This window comes from Coloeus monedula (assembly GCF_965178545.1).
Source record: "Coloeus monedula genome assembly, chromosome: 6".
NCBI classification, from domain to species: Eukaryota; Metazoa; Chordata; class Aves; order Passeriformes; family Corvidae; genus Coloeus; species Coloeus monedula.
Genome location: NC_138786.1, coordinates 30,668,531 through 30,690,758, shown reverse-complemented (window position 1 = coordinate 30,690,758; position 22,228 = coordinate 30,668,531). Strand labels below are relative to the sequence as shown.

The window sequence follows — 22,228 nt, the reverse complement described above, 5'->3', positions numbered from 1 at the left end:
TATATTGTCTGCCTGTTTGACTGCAAAAGAGCAGCTGAGCAAGCAGCCTTACAAATTTCACCATTCTGCTTCTGTATCGATACTGGTCAGTACAAAACAAGGCACACAGAATACTCAGGTACATCAGGGCCACCTTCCCTGCACCACACCCACACTGCAGAGACCATGCAAGGACCATCTCTTGCTATGACCCACACAGAGTACTCTGCAGTGTCACAGCAGGAGCAAAGCAACCCAGTGCAGTGCATTCATCAACAATGCACGTTTATTTACCTCATGGCTGAATCTAAGAAGGCACTGAAAGAAATTTTAGCCAACTTCAGTTTAGAGTGTTATCACACCTTTTTGTGGGTCCACAGCAGCCACCACAATGGTAGCTTTCTGGAAGTCTAGATACCTTTCTCAAAATAGACCCTATCTGGACAAGAGAACACTCAATTCAAGTGAAAAGGAAGCTATGATTGTGGCTTTTACATTTTGTCAGAGAGAACAGTCACACTCGTACCACCTGATTGGAGCATGCTTACCAGCAGGCTTGGAGGTGGGGTGTTTCCATGACGGCCCTGTTTGATGGGTACTTTCTACCATTAATAACCCCACCTCAGAGAGGTGATTAGCACAGAAAAATTCAAATCAGAAGGGCAGTAAGGCCTGCTGGATGCAGACACAGTAGGGCCATGAGACCCATAGCTTCTTAGGTGACGGGATCACCCTTGTATTTATGTGTATCTTTACATGCAGTACATTGCACAGAGTAGTGAGAGGGCTTTCAGGAGACCTGTGTAGGAAACTTGGGTTTCTAACAGGAAATTTCTGTAAGTTCATGAACAACTGTACTTAGTAAGCACTTCTTTGGTGCAGAAAAGGTGCTCCCAAAGTCTGTGCTATCACTGCTTCTGCAGCACCATAAATCTGACCAGTGCAGTTCTCTAAGCCAGAGATATAATTTCCTGCCACACTGTCACAAAGATGCCAAAGTGGCAAGGCAGAGCAGCAGTGGATAAAGCACAAGGCACATTAATTCCATCAATTTGATTTTTGATTTTTTAAAAATAAAGACAAGCATTACTATCATTCCTTAGAGCATTAAAGTTGCATATGGCTGTCTTCTACACACTGCAAATGAACACTGCTTCCTACTCCTACTGTCAAGAAAGCAGCTGTCAGGTCAAAAAGCAATTTGGCATTTAAAGTTTCTCTGCCAGCTCTACAGTTGAGACAAGTTGCTTCAGGCCAGATTTTAAAATAAACCTTGAGCAATGAGCTCATTAAAAGAGAATGGCCCACATGAGAGCCAGCAGTATGCAGGACCTGAAGGCTGACCCCTACCAGCACCCCCAAACAAAGCCAGTTTCACCCCAGCATTATTCCTGACACTCAGGATACAGTGGCCACAGACTGCCCTTATAATTACCCTTCACCTCATCTGTGAAGATGAGCCAGGCATGCTGAGCACCAAGTGGCTCACCTAGTCCCTCACACCACATCCAGCTCCTTCACCAGCCTGTCAGGAAAAATTTGAATGCTGCAGCTGGTAACATGTCATCAGCAGATAGAAATGTCCTTGTGGGCAGAAGTGACAATCTCTTGGCCACTAAAGACCACGTGTGTACTTTTTACATGGCAAGCCTGTCTATATCAACAGCTAGGTGAGTCCATTGCAATGGCTTTACAGCAAGTTTTGCTTGTAAATCTGGGAAACAGCAGGATCAATCTTGTTATGCCTTGGCTAGTGCTACTTTGAGGCTTGACTCCAGACAGAAAAGAAGAGAAGGCAGAGGAAAGAAAAGGCTGTTAGAAGAAACTGCTGAGATGAGTTCAACAGTTCAAACTACTGAGATGTAGTTCAAAGGAGAAAGTATTTTAATCTCCAGAAGAGACCCCCTGCTCCTGCACAAAAGACTGTGCAGAGGCTTACATCAGGTGAAAAGTAGCTGAATTTGTTCTGCACAATAGGGGGGTTTTTTGCTGCTTAAGAATAGCGGTGCTGTGACGAGCTCCTTAAAACTTCTTAGAGAGTCACTTCGGATAGACGTGAAAAATTGGCTTCACAGGAAAAGCTGCTTTCCTCCCAGGAACTGTCACTTTATCCAACTTTCACCCTCCACATATGAAATTCATTCTGCAGTTTGCCTATTCACCCATTTCAAAGCACCATCCCAGACAGAAAAGGTTGTAATGTCTGTCTCAGCACAGGTAGGAAATATGCAAACCAGTTCCCAAAAGCTCAGCAAACTTGTCCTTATAATGCGCTCCTGTAGAGGCTGTTACTAAAATTCAGTAGATCTTCCCACTTCTGCCATGAGTTCTGCTGAGCCCATGCAGCCAGGTGAAGGGGAGCTGGACTTAATTCATACTTGAGTAACATTACTAGACTGCTCGCTTCCCAAGCCTCAGCTGTACAAAGCCTGGCAGAACTGCAATGAGGCACAGCTGTCCACAGCCTACAGAGCCTTACTGAGCCAGGACACAAGGGGCTGGGCTGGGAACAGCCAGCAAGACACAGACACTTCTTGCACAGACATTTGCTCACTGCATTACTGGCCATGCCACCACTTCAGACATGCTGTCCATGCTCCCAGAGAGGGCCCAAGAAAAAGAGTTTCAAGTCTGCCTCACCAGCTGGCCTCAGTGTTATAAATAATAATGCCAATAATTCAGTAGAACTTAAATCAGACTGAGGTGTAGAAAAACCTAAAACATGTGAGTCAACAAGAAAAGACTGTGCCTGAAAAGAATCTACAGGAATATTCGGTAGGCATGAATCTCTCCTCTTCCTCTCAGTAAGCTATTAGCTAACATGTACTGTACTGAACATTTAACTTTAATACTGCAACGATTTCATTTCACAGGTAAGAAGGACTGACAGTTTTACTACACCTCACTTTGCAGGCTTTTGCTTGGTAGATACTGTTACCTCCCTACCTCAGAAGGAAGCAAGCCCCAAGATTCCAACAGGGCTTCTAGTCACATTCAAACCCCCAGAAGAACGAGACTGTCCCTCAATATCTGCATCGCCTGTCCAGGCTGGGGTCCAATCACCAATCCCTCTGAGGGGACATTAGCCTGATGGGCTGCAACTGGGAAGAGCCATCACTCCCAGACCTGATCTTCCTAACTACAGACACCAGCAGGGTAGATCTCCATGAAACTTTGAGCTTGCACCCACTGCAGAAGGGAACAGCTTCAGCTGTCCATCAGCAGGAAGAGAAACAATGAAGTGATCCCATCACCAGCGACAGACATTTAACTATACAGAGTCCTCCAGTCCAGCAAGCTGGAGAGTGACTCCCAGCACATGAAATTCAACTGGTAGCTGTCGATCGCCACAAGAAGTTGCCTGTGATTATGTTGAAACAGACGTACTCATTACTTGAAACTCCCTCTTGGCTTCTTCCCTCTGCACAAGTAACCCAAGTTAACAGAGCAGCTCTCTGTCACCCTCTTGTGATAGGACCAAGAGGACTTAAAATCTCCTGGATGGAGGCAATACTAAAAGAGCATGCTATTTACAGCATGTACTACAACCTTGGGTTTGAGACTTCTTTTGAGTCCTAAGGTTCCACTCCTACTTCTGACAACCAAATCAGTGTCCCCCTACTTATAAAATATTTTATCTCACCCTGCACCATAAAAGGCAAAAAAACCCAGAGCATGACAATAATTTCCCTTCACAGCCTGTCAGCAAGGCTGGCGATCTTGCTCTGGGCCCCAATAGCTGTTTCTAGATGTGTTGGCTAGATACAGGCATAAGACTGGAAAAAAAAATTGCAGCCAGGCAGATCTTTTGGAAAGGAAGAAACTTCCCTCCTCAAAGGAATACAGCTCTGACTTCTGATAAGCCATCCAGCACTCACAGCCCAGACCAAGATTGCATTCCTCACTTTTCCTTTGCTGAAATAGAACCTCACATACTATCAACTCTTTCTCCAGTAAATGCCCCTGCTTGTATACTTTAGTCCTCATGCTGTCTACTCTCAGCACTCAAGTCCTGAGCAAGGAAACCTCTGACAGCAGCTCTATAGCTATCACCTTCCATTAACTCATCAGACTCCTGGGGAAAACTTTCTCAGTGGGACCATTTCAGACAGCCCTGAACAGGACAACCTGAAAACCTTTGATCTGGAAGCACAGGAGGGGAAGAGGAGAAGGGTTAAAGAGGAATAATCACCTTCTCACTGCTGTGTTTTCCTTCCCAATTGTTCCCAGCTTCCTACAGAAAGCCCCGCACCTCAGGCTACATTATGTATGTTAATATATCATTTGTGCATAAAAAAGCAGTATCATCCCCCCTCTCACGGAAGGTCTGGGGTTCTTCTGCTTGTTCACAGCACGGGGAGTGCAAGGCACGATCCAAAACACGAGCCCAGAGAAAACGAGGGACTGGCTGGGAAGCCGGTGGGAGCCTGCTGCATCCCCAAGTGCCCCTGCCATGCCAGCATGAGTGGTGTTCCAAATTCTGCTTTACTGTTGTCTGATGGAGTGACTAAAACGGAAATGTTTCAGGGATTAGGATTCCTGAGTGATCTAATACAGGATGCTTTTGGTTTAAAGGAGGAGGGAAAAAAAATTTAACTAGCGAGCAGCGAAGCTGGAGCTCCTCCTGAGCTCCCCTCCCCACCGCCATCCTTTCGGTTTAAAAAGGGCCGAATGTTACCATTTTTGGACATAAGCTCCGCGCAAGCCCTGCCCTAAACCACACCATTCAAACCAGAAGCCAGTTACTGTCCCGCCGCCGGCCGGCGGGGCCGGAGCACGGGCGGTGGCGGGGGTGCGGGGGGGATGCGGAGGGACCCTGCCACCGCCGTCCTCGCTGCGCCCGGGCGCACCTGCGGGCCGGGAGCCGGTGACCCGGCCGACATCTGTTGCTGCGGGGGACCCGCCGCAGCACCTCCTTCCTTCTCTCCCTCCCCGCCCCGCCATCACCTGCCCGCCCCGCCCGCCCCCGCGGCCCCGCCGCCTCGCCCCGCCACGCCGCGCCGCGCCGCGCAGCGCCAGCCCCCGGCCGGGCGCGCACCGGCCCCGCCGCAGCGGTGGAGGGGGCGGCGGGGCCGGGTCCCGGCAGCCCCACAGGATGTATGCCAGGGGAGAGGACAGGAGTGCGCCCACCTTCCTCTGCTGCTTCTCCCAGGCTGGGTCGAGAAGCAGGTCCCGGTCCCAGTCCTCCTCCGGCTGCATGTAATCGTTGGTCTGCTGCGGGTCGTAGTGATCCATGGCTGCGGCCGCTGCTGCCCGTCCCGCCGCGTCGCGTCCCGCCGGTGCCGCTGCCCGCTGTGTCCGTACCGGCCCCGCGGCCGCTCAGCCCGAGCGCGCGGCGGCGGCGCCCGCTCCCACCTCTCCGCCTCGGCCGCGCGCAGCACACGGGGGCGGGACGCCCCGCCCATCGCCCGCCTCCGCGCCTCTCATTGGCCGCGATCCGCGCGGCCGAGCACGGGCCGCCGAGGGAGCGCCCCTCGCTCATTGGTCGTTATGCCCGTCCGTCACGGGATCCGCGTGCCGCCATAAGGCGGTTTGCAGCAGCCCCGCCCAGCTCGCGGCCCGCCCGGCGCCTCCCCGGCGCGCGGCGGAGGCCGCGGGTGGGTGCCCCGTGCTCCTGCCGTGCCGTGAGGGGAAGCTTTCCGCCGCTTTCGGGGCATTTGTCTTTCAAGCGCTCCGCGGCTAGACGGGGCGCGGGAGCCTGTACCAGGCGCGTCCTCACGGGTGGATCCGGGCGGCAGAATCACAGAATATTCTTGAGTTGGAAGAGATCCACAAGGATCATCGAGGCCAACTCTTGGCCCCGCACGGGACGCCCCAAGAGTCACACCCTGTGCCTGAGGGCATTGACCAAATGCTTCTTGAACTCTGTCGGACTTAGTGCTGTGACCACTCCCCTGGGGAGCCTGTTCCAGTGCCCAACCACCCTCTGGGTGAAGAACCTTTTCCTAATACCCAACATAAGCTTTCCCTGATACAACTTCAGGTGCATCCTGTCACTGTGAGGATGTTTCCTTGTGGCACAGCTGGTGGCCCATCCTGCCAGCCCGGGCGCTCACTCACAGCCCCACAGTCCTGCTGCCCCACTCAAAACACAGCTTCCTTGTGGGGTCATGCAGGTGTGCCCACACCTAGGACGCAAAAAGAAAGGGCTGTGTTACCCTGTTCCTGACTGGTAACCGCTGGTCAAGGCTGGGATTGCCAGCACTGGCAGCCAGAGTCCTCACACCCGCAGTCAGCAGGTGAAGCTGTGGGGCATCCAGTGCCGCGGCAGGGCCTCCCAGACACACCTGCTGCTGTCTGCCCACAAATATCCTGTTTGACAGGAAAACGCTAAACTAATGTGCGTTTGGCTCATCTAGCAGATCCCTAGAAGGGAAACAAAACGTGTTAAGGAGTGTACCGACATGCAAACGCTAGACATGGGCTTCCGTCAGTTGAACAAGTGGAGGGGGGAGAAAGGACAGCGGCAGTTTGTTTGCCCAGTAGTCTCGCTGGGAAGCACCATGGCATCTCTCACAAGAGTGAGAGGAAGCCCGAGGAAACGCCGTTCTACAACACCGTGCAGGGCAGAGTGAGCTTGTGTCCCAATTCATCCGATACAGAGGAAGCAGAGGGTTTGGGGCCCAGGAATGTGGGAGAAGGGGTAGCTGAGAGTGAATTAGAAAGATGTTGCAAAGCACCAGGTTGAATTGAGCTGAAATGTTCCACATTAAGTTGGATTTAGCCCTGAATTACACCAATGAGCTCCACTTGCAAAAAAGGGGAATGTTTTCTCCTGCTTCTTAACCCACATTGGAGGTGAAATTGGATGTATTCTTTCACTTCTTGGCATAAATAACTGTCCATATAATGGACAGATGTATGGTATAATGGTACTCTATGCTGTACACTGTCTTCATGTGTCATATGATGCTCCTTATGTACACTTGCCGACATCAAAAACACAAATATAATTATCAGAATCATAACAGTTCTGCACTGTTCAGAGACTTGTATTCATTTTACCATGCATCACTCAAGATAAAGATTATTTAAATATGTAAGTACAGTAACATTCATAATTTTGAAGAGGAAAGGCCAATTTTTATTTCATACAACCATTCAATGAATGCCCAGTAACAGAAATTGTGAACCAATAGCCTGATCACATGATAGAAACAACAAAGACATCTAGAAGTTTTGTACCTACTAGTTTTTATTAGTTATGAAGACACTTTCCACCTGAGGAATCCAGAAGAATATAATGTCCCCTTTTCTCCCTCACTTTACCACTGAAGGGAAAGGTGTTTGCTGCTCAGAAGTGCACAGGAGCATCATGCAACCCAAGCAACTTGGGCAGCTGCCGAGCTGGTTCTGCAGAGGGACATAGGGAGTAAAATAGGGAGTGGCAGTGACAGAATCACATTAGATGCCCATGAAACACATTGTACAGTGAAATGACCACCTCACTGGGGTTACCACCCTTATTCTATGATATGGGCATAGAGACCTTCAGTCACCCATGATAAGTACTTCTCATTTTCATGTTTTGCCTCCAAGTTGCCCTTTATTGAGGGGCAGGTCTTTGTGGGCTTCTTTTCCTCAGTCTTTTTGGTTTTCTGTGTGAGCGTTTTAAGGATGTTCCATTTCACAGTGCTGACACAGTACCTCTGTCTGGCCCAAACAACAAGGAGACTGAGGGACCAGAGAAGTTAAGACAATAGCGTTTTCCATGTTCCTACAAGAGACAGGGAATGGATTAAAGTGTAGAAGAGAGCACACTTCAGACTTGACACCGTAAGTGGACAAATCCCTGACAACTTGTGTATCCCTGTACAAACCAAAGGCTTGATCCAGGCCATGCTCAGTGCCATCTCTCCTGGTGGAGGCAGGGCTGCCCTGAGGCACAGGGGAAGCCATGGTGCAGCAGCTGCTGCAGAAGCTACAGACCTCCATGAGCAGAGCTCTGAAAGGCAAAGCCAACCAGTGCCTTCTACATGGTAGCAGGACGACAGAAGAACTTGCTTGCGTATGGACACTGCAAATGAAATATTGGATGGCTCATTCCTTGTGCCACCAAGAGGGAGACTTAGGTTTGAGTCTCTTGTTCTCACTCTCTGATTGAGCAGAGCTTGCCTGATGATGTGCCCATGGCTTAAAGATGCAAGAGGCAGAATTTGTTGCTTCTCTCACTTCCCAGGCACCAAAACTGGCCATGGAACAAGTGTGACAAGCTTTGGAGGTAAATGTTGCAAAGTTTTTCTGGAAAGGGAACAGCTGCAACACGGTAGAAGAAAAGCAAGCACCGGGATTAGTCTCTTTCTGGCTCCACTCTTGCCTTCACACAAAGTCTTTTTTTATACGAGAGTCACTGAGCTCTCAGACGCACCATTATTTAGCTCCGGCTTAAAAACTCTACTTAAAATCCATTCACTTTGATGTTCTCCATAATTGCAAGTCTGCTATTTTGTAGTACAGTGCTTGAAAAAAAACCAGCCCTCCCCCATCTTCAAGTATATCACTTGTACAGTGGTATCCTCAGGCTGTTTTCCGGCAGAACCCCTTTCTGGCCATGGCTTGGAATCACTTTCCAGAGAGAAAGCCAACAAACATTTCATTTCTTCTGAGCAAGGCAGCTGCCTCATCATACTTCAGCAACAACACGCCGCACTGGCTTCTTTCCCACATGGCTCTGCCACTAACCTGCGGAGTCTAACACTGACCAGACAGCAATATCATTGCTATGCCATCCATCACTGCTCTGGGATGAGCTGGGTCCCTTACACATACAGCCAATATAGGTAGGGCATGCAGCTGTAGGTCACAGTTGTTGTCAGCAATCCCTGCCTGAACAAACCCACAACTGCACTCAGATATGTTTAGAGCAAAGCTCTTTGAGGGTGCTTGCTCAAGATTTTGCATGCTGCTGCAGTGGTCTGTAGCTGTCTGCAGACCCCAGGCTCCATCCATCCATCCATGGGAGAGTTTTGCACAAAAGAAGCATTCCTGGGGGAAGATCTGCAGGATTCTGCTGCAGAAATGCATTGTCTGAGAGCTCAGTGCTGTGGTCGCACAGCCCCTCCGTCCCTGACAGGTTGCAGAGAGCTGGTGTAAGACCTGATCGTGCATGAAGTTCACTTGCTCATAATTTTTGCTCCACAAATGATGCAGGCCTGGGATAATCCTGTAGGGGAAACCATGGAGGGTGATGGATGGTAGAAATTTGATACAATGCAAAATGCAATACAAGCAGGCCAGGCACATACTGCAGTCTTTAATTCTTTGTGGGGAAGTGCATGGTGTGAGAGTTGAGGTTATGTGAGTTCTATATGCAGAACAAACACATACGAGCACACATCAACATATCTGGAGCAGACTGTACTGTCAGCAGCCAGGGAAGGCTGTGCAATTGCAGTGGCATGGCAAGGTATGAATGCTGTGCAGGCAGATGGTAATGCCAGAGCTGCAGCTCTTTCAGGCCTTTCCCCAGGAAATCCATGCCCAGAAGTGTGTGCACAAAGCAGAGTCATTTGTAGAACATGAGAAGCCTTCTGTCCCCCTCAGCATTTGTAAGGCTGTGGATGGAGTCCTCTGTCTAGCTCTGGGTGCCAGTTTTTAAGACAGATACACATCAGCTGGAGAGACTCCAAAGGAGAAGTAACAAGAAGGCTCGGAGGTCTAGAAAACCTGACCTTTGAGAGGAGACTGGAAGAAACAGGCTTTGTTTAGTCTAGGGAAGAAAAAATTTAAGTGAGACACAGTACCAGTCCTCAAATACATAAAAGTTTACTGCAAAAAGTAACACATTACACCATTTGCCATGGCCACTGGGGAATCTGGAAATGGTCAGGATAGCAAAGCACTTGAGGAGGCCACCAAAGGAAGCTGCTGAATTTCCACTGCTGGAGATTTTAAAGAACAAGTAGGACAGTTATAAGAAAGGCCAAACTTTAGGGACAATCAACCCCACCATGAGCTTGGAAGATGAACCCTGTGTCACCTTGCGTGATCCCCTCCAACTGGGTTTCGTACTGTGCAATACTGTCAGCTTCAGAGGGTAAGACAGTACCATGAAGATACATGATTGTAAAGAGGCTAATGATTGAAAAAAAAGTATTTACAACTGTAGGGACATAAAAATGTAAAATCAGACATACGGAACCTGACCTAGACAGTCTCATCAGATACCCATGTGTAAAGCACACTGCAGCACAACTGCTGCAGGAACTTGACTCAGCTGAGAGAGGTAAGGTGAAAGGGGCTGTGGGAAAAAATACATTTATATACACTTATATGGACAAAAACTGCTTTAAATCCACTTCCAGCTGCCTCATAAAGGAAGTGGCAGTTCTCTGTGTTACAGCTACCATCAAAACTCACCATCAGTACTCCAAATGCTGACAGGAGGTGCTTCAGTCCTGGTTTTGGCTTCTAAATGCACTTCTCATAGCCTCTCCATCTCCTCATGCTTTTAGCATCAATTGTTTATTTCAACAGTTAGATGGGTCACAGTGTCATCAAACTGCAAACTATATTCACAATCCATGCTTGGGTATGGAGCCACAATGACAGATAGTTCATAAAGGGCTAAGAAAATGCAGATCCATGTGATTCTAGAGAGGCCTGCCCTCATCATAGTGCATCATCAGGACATGAATGCTCTAAAATGCTTTAAATGAAAACTAAGTATAAAGGGAGTTGGTCGATTCTCACCTGTTATCTGTGGTCTTCAGGATGCTAATCAAGGCTCCTGTAGTATCTTCTAGTGCTCCTAAGGCTGTCCTGGGAGAAACACCTGAGATTTTCAGTTTCTTCTGTACAATTCCAAGCTACCTGCCTCCACCAGCAGCAGAGGTGGCACAGCTTAGCACAGTGTGGTGTGGAGGAAGAGCTCACTCCCTTTAGAAAAGTAGTTTGTGCAGCTGAAAAACATACCAAGAGCCTTCCAGGCTTGTCAGCTTGTTCTCAGCACACAGTGGTCCAGCAGTGAGTGGGGAACATGATACTGAGTCAGTGAGGCTGGGATCCAAATTCAGACTTTTCTCAGAAGTGGAGCAGGACCCACATGCTGAGCCTAAAGTCACTGCTCCATTAGCTTGCCTTCCCAAAATACACTTCCTGGAGCCTAAAGCTATCCATTGTACAAAGAGGTATGGCTATGGGCTTTTCTTGAAGAAGTCCCTTCACCCCACTTCTCTGGAGGGTTCAAGAAGCACCTGGGTGGCTGGCAGCTTGCCTGTCTCTGCAGAACAGGTTAAGCTTCTGCGCTCTGCAAGCAAAAACTGCTGCATAGAAGCAGCTATGGGTTATGCATGCCTTTGTACAGAAAATCATCTTGTGTTCATTATTCTTGTCTCCTAACTAGCTCATTTTCCTGGCTGTTTCTTCTCTGTACAGTGGGAGCAACTCTGCACAGCTACTGGAAATCAAACAGCACAGTGCAAAGTTACCTCTTGTATCAGAAAGCTTCTTATTTGGAAAGCAGCAGAGAACCTCATAACTTTATATTTGCAGTGGCTTCACTTTGAGGAAGGTGACACTTGTGGAGCAGTATGTCCAGTGCTGTAAGACAAGCAAGGACGATGCTGCTGGGCAGCACCAACAGCATACAACAAGGGCAGCTGCTCAGCAGGCAAACTAAGTAAGCTGCTCTCCCCAGCTTCCTTTAATCTCTTCTCTAAGAGGAGGCTCCAAACCAGCTGTGCAAGCCCTGGGCTCCCCTGCAGTGCTTTGACTCTCTGAGCCATGACTACCTGCTTGTGCATTCCCTCCAAGCCTTTCATAAATTAGCTTTGATACACAGCAAGTAAAGGGGGAGGTAAGAAATGCAGACAGCGGCACTTTGAGACCAAGGGGAGGAGGCTCTCGGGACAGCCCAGCCACCACCTCATTCAGGCTGGGCTGCTGCCTGTGTACATGTTCCACCTGTGCTCCCTGTGGCTGTAGCACAGCAGTCAGGGCCAGAGGTCATCTTTACCATTTAGAGTTTATCCCATAAATAGGTCTTCTCCCATCTCTAGGAGCTCTTTCCAGGGCATCCTGCTCTCCATTTATATATTCTGCTTTTTAATTATTTTTTTTTCCTTTGAGAAAGCCTAAGCTATTTCTTCAATAGCAGAGAGGGAGATAAAGTGGCTGAGGAATAATAAATACTATAGAGTGGTAGAGCAGACCTCACATTAAGCCTGAAGTCCACATGTCAAGACATCAGTCTCTCATGTCTTTTGTTGGACCAACAAATTAACCCCAGTGGATTGGTACATGTTTCTTTCCTGACTTTTAAAAAATATTATTTATTTAATTAATTTTTTTGCAAGGCAGGCATCAAGCAGAGGCCTTCCCTGTAGTTGTGCTCCTGCCCCAGGAAGGACAGATGCATTTCCACGTGGGATGCCTGGGAATCAAACTGCAGGCTTTTTACATGACAGCTTTAAGCAGGGTTTAGTGTGGCTGCTGTCCAGCCCAGCAGTCAGTGACCCTGACCGGGTCTCCTGGATGAGTGATGCACACAAGCTGGATCACGGCAGCACTGGTGGACTGGACTCCCCTCGGATCACTCTGTCTCTCCCCGACCCCAGCGGTGTCTGGTGCTTGGTGTAGGGACAAAAGCCGAGAGTCCCTGGTGGGCCATGCCATGTCCCCCTCTAGGTTTTCCCACCCTGGGCTGTGCCTGGCCTCACGGCGCCCGGCCGGGAGCTTGAAGGTTTCCACAGCCATCTACGGTCAGGCTGCTTCCCGCAGGCCGGCTCGCCCCCCCGCAGGAAAGGTGGAACCCTTCCAGCCTTGTAAGGAGCGGCAGCGGGGGCGATGCCGTCCCGCCGGCGGAGGGTCCCCGGCTCCACCGTCAGCGGGGTGCTGGCTCCCCGGGGCAGCTCCTCCCACTCCCGCTGCAGCGCCCGGCTCTCCCTCCTGAGCCAGAGCGGAGGCCCTTGGAACCTAAGCTGTGAAACGGAGGGCCAAACCCCAACTGGGTGCAAGAGGAAGAAACACCGAGCGGGGAGTTTGGGGCTGGGCTCATTGCTTGACATGTGCGCTGTTTAAATAACTGTCTAGGTAAAGATGTGCTGCTGTATATTGCCCTCCAGGTCACAGGCAGAAAGCAGTGTTGCTGTCCTCTCTGGAAAGCTGCCCTTACATCTCCCCTTGGTCTTCCCCGCTGAAAAAGGAGAGCCACTTGTTAACATCAAGGAAGATGTGGTTTTTTTCTTCTGTTCTGGCCAACAGCAAACTCACCATCAATGCTCCTGGCCAAAAATACCATGAACATCCCTACCCCATCCTCTTCACACGGCAGTAGTAAATGGGGTTTCAGCACTCTCAGCAGGCTGGGAGGCAGCCTGCATGGCAACAGCAGCCTGGCCCCTGACCCTATATATTTAATGAAAGCAGTGCTGTAGGAGAGCTTGGCAGCTTTGGGGATGAAGTAGGAGCCTCATCATAGGCAGAATGTTCTGGCCTTGGGGCTGACACAGTGGGGCCTACTCCTACTTGGACCCACTTGGGAAGAGGTTGTTGCAGCCCTGGCATGTGCGTAGTATGTCTCCTCTGACACTGAATCACTGGCCCTATCTCATCTGTCCCACACAAGATGGCAAACACCTGCTTTTCTTCAATCTGCAGAGGAGAGTTGGAATCCATTTTCATGAAAATGTGAGAGAAAGGCTAAAGGCTGAAGTGTTATCTCCCCATCCCAAGCTGCAATATGCTATCTCATGGCAGTCCTATCTTCTAGAGGAATGAACCTTACAAAGAGAAGTGTCAGCCAGCTGTCATTTGGAAGAACAGAGACAGTATCACCTGCAGAAGCAGCCGTGTAGCTGTTGTGCATCCAGCATTTTTCCACTCAGTGAAGGCCATTTCTCCAGGTAAGATGCTTGTTACCATGGTCTCCTTCTCCATCCTAGCATTTTGGTGATATGCAGCCTGATATATCTTGCTTATACCCACAGCTCTGAGAAGGTGATCCCAAGCAGTCACCACTGCCTCAAACTTGTTGGACAATAAGTAAGGACATCCCCATCTGGGGAAAAGAGAGATGATGAGAATGAGCCACAAGGTCAGTGTGCTGGACTCCTTCTCTTGCTTACTTAATCTCTTAACTTTAAAAAAAAAAAATTACATAATATCACAGGGTATTTTTTTTATTGCAGTAATTCCTGTGATATCTGATGTTGCAGGTATTGGGAAATAGAATTATAGTCAGGGACAGCAGAAGGTCTCCCACCTTTGGTGGCAGTGCATGGACCACAGGGCAGAAAAAATCATCAAGGATTTTTATCTTGCCATAATCACTGTGCAGGTTATTCACATTGTACCCAAATGGTTATGGCTGGAGAAGCTGAGCTAATGAAGCATGAACCTCAGAAAACTTCTTTGTACTGTTGTGGGAAAGAGCCACGGGTGCTCTTTACTCTCTCTTGTAAGGTTGGGCTGAAAAAAAACCCATCTTTCAGGTACTGCATCAGCCAGGACTTTGAAAAGTCTGGGAGGAAAAGAAAGTGACCTGGTCTTACTATAAGACTTGGCAGCTCTGGGGCTGAGTTTTTGGCACTGTCCTGTTCCTCTGAACACCCCTCTGACACCTGACATCTCTGGGCCACACTGCTCACAGCACTGCAGTCTAGCAGACTAGGAACTGGAAATGCCAAGATACTGAGATTTTGTGAAATATCCTGGTTATTTCTTACGAAGTTCCATTCCATATCCTACACTTTCATAAATGAACTTAGACAATTCGCAAGATAACCCCCAGGCAAGAGCTCTAGATTATAATCTTCCTTTATAGCAACACCCACATGAAAGAAAAACCCTCGTGGCATAGTCTACCTGTCTGTGTATAAAGGTGGTTTGCTCCTTTTTGAATGGTAAGTATTTTCTGAAGGGGAAAATGTGAAAAAATTAAGAGAGCTGCCAATTGTGTGAAATGAACTGACAATATTTGTATGGGAAATACAGTGAAATATATTATTTTCTACTACAAATCATTACAACTACTGATATGCACAGTACTAATGGTCACAGCCATCTCAGGTATAGAGCCAGAAATATGCTCTATGAGAAACATTTCTAGTTCCCTGCTAATAGAGCTCTACCCACAGCTAATGAAGCCTATTTTAATCCGTATTTATTTCAGATCCAAGAGTACCTAAGTGCATCTCAGGTACCTCAAGTATGTGGTACCCTGAAGAATAATGGAAATCAAAACCAAAAAGGTGTGAATATTTGATGAAGAACACAAGGGAACTTACATGCAAATTACAGTTTTGCAAACCTTTGCCAAGGCGGTGCCAAATTCAGCCCTAGAACTACACAAATATGTATCAACTTGGTTAATTAAGGGGGTTTGTGCCAAATTCAGCCCTAGAACTACACAAATATATATCAACTTGGTTGATTAAGGGGGTTTGTTGAAAATTTATGGTTAAGTCCTGTCCTGACAGCACCTTGTTGAGGTGTCCTGTGACAAGACAGAAGACAAAATTTGGAAATAATTTTCATCGTATGTGTGCATAGACTCTGTTCACATACTCATAATTTCTGGAACATACTGCTTTGGGGTTAATAATGTTTCTGGGATCTTTATTCAAGGATGATTTTCTGCTAAGGCAAAAAAAGTAACCAAACATCCCCCTTCATCCCCCTGAGTCCCTAAACTGTCATTCTTTGAAGGACAGACAATGCAAAAAGTGCACAACTGACATTGTAGAAAATATATATAAGTACTTCTTCATCACCTGACTCAAATAAAGCTCCATTTTGGTCGCCCTTGTGCTGAGTTCAGTTTAGCACCATAGCACTCCCACTTTAGTGAGAGGAGAGCAGAGAATGTACGAGCCTAAGGTAACTGGAATACCACTTTATAACATGCTCAAATAGTGTCTGTTAGTAGTAAAGCTGAGCAGAGCTCACAGCGTTGTGTCATCTCTGTGCACATGCCCTCTGCTCAGGGGCTTAGGCTGGGGCTGTAGAGCTGCTGGAACAGGCTGTGTGGCTCTTGCTGAAAGACATAAATAACTTCACTCCTTTCTGGTTCTGTTTTTTTAAACCATCACATTAGCCACAAATTTACATTGCCGTAGCTAAAAATAAATTTAAATATCACGGGGTTGTCTGCAGATGTCTGGTCTCTTTGTGACTGGCACCTGAGATCCCTACATATGAAAAGTGAAGTGGAGAGCACAAGGCTCCCCATTTTCTCCATGCTTTTGTGCTTTATTGTCTCTGGACATTTGTCAGCACTGTGCAATTGCTGAGTTTCCTGTCCAGGGCCAGTTTCCCTGTTTGCCCAGGACTTTCAAATAGCTCTGGGGAGAAAAAGTCCAACCCTTCCTGTATGACCACCACAGAGGAGAGGTGAGTCCCAGCCCAGCTGCACAGATTTTTTTGAGGCATGACCAAGGCTCATGGCTCTGGTACTTCTTTTGGAGCACAGTGATGGCACAGCATGTTTGCCAATGCCATCTGGTTTGGAATGAGTCTCCTGACCCTTATTATTTTTCAGCATGATATGTCTCAGGGCACTTGCATCCAAGCCCTTGGGCACTCTCTGGGAGTGACTCCCATTTGCATCATAGCTTTTGCACACAAGGGGAAAAAACCAACTACCTACAATAGTGGTAATTATGGCAAGAGCAATTAAAAAAGGAGGGAGAAAAAGGGTCTGGGCCCAATCCAAATTGTGTATGCCCAATACCAAAACTACCATTACCTTGAACAGGACTGAGTGCTGGTTTCTTCCCGATTCCCAAATAAAGCTATGGAAGAGGCACACCTTGGATTTACAGCAGCATTTTCTCTTGTGCCTGCTTATCTGCTTTGTTCATTTATCTGTGACTTAACATTCATATTTACAAAATCTAGCCCATCCAACAGGTTTCTGGTAGCATAGTCACAATGTATTGCATACATCTAAAACACCCTGAGAGAAAAAAACAGCTCCAAGAGCTTTTTAAACATCAATAGACTCCAGTTCTGCCAGAGCGTTGGTGGAAGAAATTAGAGATGGGTGCAAATGAGTGAAAAATTCCTGACACTGTTCTCCAGTCTGGTTCAGCAGACATACCAATCTCCTTGGAGCAAACTCATCCTTCCTGACAGCATTTCTGTTTCCCCCTGGTCTCTGCCTGCACAAGCCAGAGACCTCCAGGCCCCCATGGTCACTGTTGATGAGGGTGTTTCCCCTGAGCACAGCCCAGAGTTGCATGTGTGAGCACCCTTTCACATTGGTACCATCCCCTTTTATTAGGCACACTCAGACCAGCCTGGTCCCATTGTAGGTCTCTATTTTCAGATGAGCCTGGGATGGATGCTCTGAAGAAGGAACAGGGCCAGTATCTGTCTTCCAGCTTCCCTGGAAGAGCAGAAACAGTATTCATTCTACGTGTAGTCCCACTGAGAAAACTTCAGGCCTTGCATTTTAATATATAGCTGCAGACACATCTCTCACTCCTTCCAGCTTGAATGGGAGTCTTGGAAAGAGCTACCGCTGCAGGGCATAGCCCTCAGGGAGGGCATGTACATGCATGGACTGCTGGGTGGGAGGCACTCCCTGAACTGCTAGGCAGGGGATTGGCTGCTGGGGAGCCCCCACCAGGGGATACCCTGGGCTTGATGAAAAACAAAACCAGAAAACCACATTGGGCCCTGGGCTTGTAATTCAGAATGGAATTAGGATCTTGAATTTCACTCTGGTTACTGTTTGTGGAAGTTCAAGGCAAATTTTTGTGCAGGCCAGTAGAAGTCTGTCATTCTTGAGTACCGTCGGGAAATCCAGTTTGGAAGGGGCCCCGGGAGGACAGCTAGTCCAGCTGCCAGCTCAGAGCAGGGCCAGTTTTCATCAGGCTACTCAGGCCAAAAAAAGCAGGATTTCACTAACACTCTCTTTTTCATCCTATCTGCTGGCTTGAGAGACTGGATTGTGTTTTTACCACATTTTAGTTACACCAGCAATAGAGAAACCACTGCAGCTCTGCCCAGCTGACGAGTCAGGTTCTGTTTTGCTTTTTGCCCTGGTTTATATGAAAATGGCAATTGGTAAGAGCCCAGACTGTCCTTAGCTCCACCAGAACAATGGCCATTGTCCTGAAAAAAAGTAAATCATGCTGAGCCCCATTATGCTACTTCTAGTGGCCACATTGTCTTTGATAAAAATAACCCAGGGCTATTCCTTAAAAAAACCTCATCTGAGCGCCTCATGAAGGATGAGGCTTCTCGATAAAAAACCATGTCTGAATGGCATAGCATGGCCTCACAGCACTGCAACTACAGTTCTGGTCATGACCTCTTCTTGTGGTACCTGAGTTTTGCTTTGAGATATCCTGGCCAAACAGAAAGTGTGCTGGGTCCATGCTTCCTGGGGTCCAGGTGAGCATGTAGCCCTTCCCTCACAGCCCTCTGGTTTCACCAGGAGCCTTGTAACTGCTTTTTCTGGAGTCCATGGACTAGACAAGGGATGATTGATGTCTGGCTTTCCATCACACTGTGCTGAAAAGCAGCATTTCAGCTAAGCACTGAGACCAGGCAAAAGGAAACATGGGGAAGGAGAGGCTGTAAAGAGGTGAAACACAAAATAGGCAGAAGCAGTGGCATGAGGGATGGAAGCAAGAGGGTTTTGATGGCAAGATTAACCAGGGAGCATGCAGAGAGACACTACCTAAAGTGACACATCAAGAGAAGCTGAGGACCACACAGGCTTCTTACAATGGGACAAGATGTTTCTAGCCAGGCTTTGGAAAGTGTATGGAGGAAATAGCTGGAATTTAACACTTGGCATGCCTATGTTCTATACCAAGAAGTAGCATTTTCCTCTTTGCTTTTAAGGGAGACAAGCCATCTTAAAACAAAGGTTTAAATGATTGAAAAATCTCTTCCGGGCAAACTTTGTGGGTATCTGGTAAGAGGCAAATGAACTGTTTTGATAGCACAGCATCTTCCCCCACTGTACTTTCAGAGGCATAGAGGCTGCTACTTTCAGAAAAAATTGCATGAGGGAAATGACAAATAACTGATAGATTGAAAGGCTTATCTCAAAATCCTCCCTTGCTTTCTCCCAGTTCCACGTCAAAGAGAGGTCAAAAATAGAGATGGAACACTTGAGGGTCCTAAGGACTTTGGATTTTGCCATTTTGTCATACAGCCAACAGATTCAAGCTTCCAGTCAGTAATTTTTAAAATCAATATTGTATTGATGTCAGTATAATCCTCTAAGGCACAAAATAGGACACAAGCAGGCAGGCAGATTTCCAAACTGTCTGGCCCCTTTACATCATTTCCTCCTCGTAACTCATCCTGTATATTGTACCTCTGACTTGACATCTCCGGCTTCCTTTAGATAAGGGAGAAATTCTTCTTGTGTCACGTGAACTTCTTCAGTTTTATCACCAGTTTCTCAGATAAAGGGCTCACGTGAAGCAATCATTGCCGAGCTCACATTCCTATCTCCTAACAGCAGAACACGGAGCTTTCTCACCTTATAAGGATGAGTTCCACTGCGTGTTCAAAAGGTACTGCAACTGCTTTAAAAGATTTCGCAGCCTGAGTATTGCAGAAGGAAATGTACCTGGTACCCGCCCTTCTGGATTAGCCAGCAACCTGACATTCCTGGGATGCTGTTCTGTGCGCCAGAGCAAAAACCATTTGGAAGGTTATATTCCATACTTTTTTGTGGACAGATTTTCATCCGTCTCCCAGCATAAGCCAGTGCTGGCTGCATTTAACAGAACAAGTTAGAAAATTTCTTCATTGATTCAGGAACTGCTTTCATAGATGGGAATTCAATTCCCCAAGGTCCGTTCTCCTCACTCCATGGTTGAACTCCAGGCTCTGAGTATGTCTGCTACTGGTGCCTAAAAATCAAGCATGTTAATGTGCTTCTATGTAGAAGAACCTCAAAGCATTTCCTTTTTACTACATGTGAATAAAATTAGAATGTAAATGTATTAAGAAAATAAGCACCGGCATTTAAAATGAGGCAGAGAAACCAGATACTCTGTCTCTTTCATTATGCAAAGCAAGAAGGAAGTGTCCCAAGAAACACCAAATGGCACCTGTTGTATGGAGACCAGGCTGCCTATTCAGACTTTTATGCGATAAACTGGACACTTTAAGATTTACAAAATATGCAGTTCAGCCTTAATTTTCCTTCATTTTTGTTTCCAGTTTTGAGGCTACAAGTCTTTGTTCCACTCATAGTAAAAAAATAACTGTTTTGGAAGCCAAGTCCTAGGGAGGAGGGGAAAGGCTCCCTCTTTGGCAGCCCATTTAAAATTCAGGCTGTGATGATGAGTGATGCACTTCAGGCCATTTCATCACAGGCCATGCTGTTCTCAAAGGTTTCCTATTTATCACAAGCCTCCTGGCTCATGCAAAGGAAAGCTCAAGAGCAGAGCTGCCCAGCGTGTCATGCTCCTCTTCACTCCTGGACAGATGTGGGACTGTGTGGTGCTGTTCTGCAAGAGCTCAGCTGCTCTCTCCTCCTCTCTGCGTTTTCTTTTTAGCTCCACTCATGTGAGATTTCTCAGTAGGACAGGTCAGGAGCAGTAGGACAGTCCTCAAGGGTTACACTGAGTTGCAGGGAGGCAGAAAGGTCATCTCTGGGTGGGAGCAAGGCTGGATCAGAGAAGTTGGAGGTCAGTGTCCAACTCCAACTGCTTTAGCCAAGACTGATGCCAAGAGAAGAGTAGGTTATTTTTAATTAAACCAACAACAGAGAAGGACCCATGATATTGTTCTTGAATAGAAACTATTTAGAGGAATAAATCATCACCATGGAAATGGGGAGCTTTGCCAGAGCAAGGCAGGAAATAAAGCACAGAGAGAGGTACCCAAGGAATTTTCAGCCATGATAACTGCAGCAACTGCTCTTTTTGGGGTTGCACCTTTGGTCTAGGGGACCCCAAGTTGCCTTCCTAAGCTCATGGGGCACAGGGGAGTCAATCAACCCAGAAGCTTGTGGTGGGATGCAGCACCTTTGCAAAGCTACCCACCAGCACCAGCACCAGCACCACGTATGCTTGAGGTGGGACATGGAGAAGAACAAAACTGTAATAGGAGCCTGCAAAACAGCTTTGGGAAGTAAAATTAACTACACAGGGATTAAACCAAAATGAATCCAGAGGGCTTGAAGCCTTGAAACATTATCAGCTTCTCTAAGTCCTGATTAGATCAGAATGCCAGTTCTTTATCTTGAAGTCCTAAAAGGCAAGGACAAGAGCTCAGCTGAAAGGCAACAATCCCTTCCTCACATTTAATTATTTCTTATGTCCCTGACACTCATCCTACCACTACAGAGAAAATATGGACACCCCATTCTTGGCTGTTCGTGCTGTCAGAGAGGCTGGCTCCAGAGCAGATCTTTTCAGTCAATATGATTTTGTCAGTTTCTGAACTATTTCCATGCTCAGGAGTCCAACCTGGGCAGCTGTCATCTCCTCCACTGCATTTGAAACTGAGCAGGATATATGGGCAGCTGCTTCACATTGTTCTTTGTTGTGTGCCTCTTCAATGTGATTCCAACCATGAGTGTGTAGGCAGAACCAAAGTTAAAGGCACAGAAAATCCAGAAGAGAAAAATACATTTGTATAAAACAAGCTAGAGAAGTGACAGCATCAGAACTCCAGGCAAAACTATAGTAGACAGAAGGCTTAGGGAAGCCCAAAGGAGCAGCACCACCACCAGCTTGAGAAGAACAAGCAGCCCTCATTCTTGCTTGATTGCAAGTGCAATAATTACCCAGCCTCCTTGACACTTATCCTAATATTTCACGTTGTGACAAGAAATTCCATCACTTGTGCATGAAAGCCAATCTGCAGAGAGGGCACTGGCAACCTCAGAAGTGACCCCAGTTCAGGTGGCAGTCATCTGCTTGTGAGTCAGCCTGAGGCTTGGTGCCCTGAACATGTGTCTGTAGGCACTTCAAAATCCATCATGAGCAGCCGCTCTTGGGTGTGATGGAAAAATGTTCTCTGCGTTCAACACATGGGATTTAATGCCAGTTCCAGCTCCCAGGACACAAAGCCTCGGTAGCTTATCCCTCCAGGTGGATTGAAGCAAAACTGTATATGAGAAGCAGGGGCTTTGTTATGTGCCTAACCACAGGGGGGTCCTTGAGTTCAGTGTCCTCGTTATGCATCTCCTCTCCTTGGATGGGAGCAGCACCCCAGAGGCAGCCTGGAGACACACAGCACCGAAGCGCCTGAGCTCGGCCTCGGGCAGCGGGGCTGCGCACCGGGCCAAGGCGGCAGCACACCAGACAGAGGCTAATATTACTCT

At 47.6% G+C, this 22,228-nt stretch overlaps 1 protein-coding gene across 3 annotated transcripts in view; it reads right to left on the bottom strand.

The window, feature by feature from the left end:
* Window positions 1–5,326, bottom strand: part of ACTN1 (actinin alpha 1) — an 87,384-nt gene extending 82,058 nt beyond the window's left edge. For all 3 annotated transcript variants that reach the window (XM_082283561.1, XM_082283562.1, XM_082283563.1), the window contains exon 1: window positions 5,110–5,326. In XM_082283561.1, the coding sequence (XP_082139687.1) occupies window positions 5,110–5,214 (105 nt within the window). In that variant the 5' untranslated portion in view covers window positions 5,215–5,326. The remainder of the gene's footprint in view (window positions 1–5,109) is intronic.
* Window positions 5,327–22,228: the final 16,902 nt, after the last annotated feature.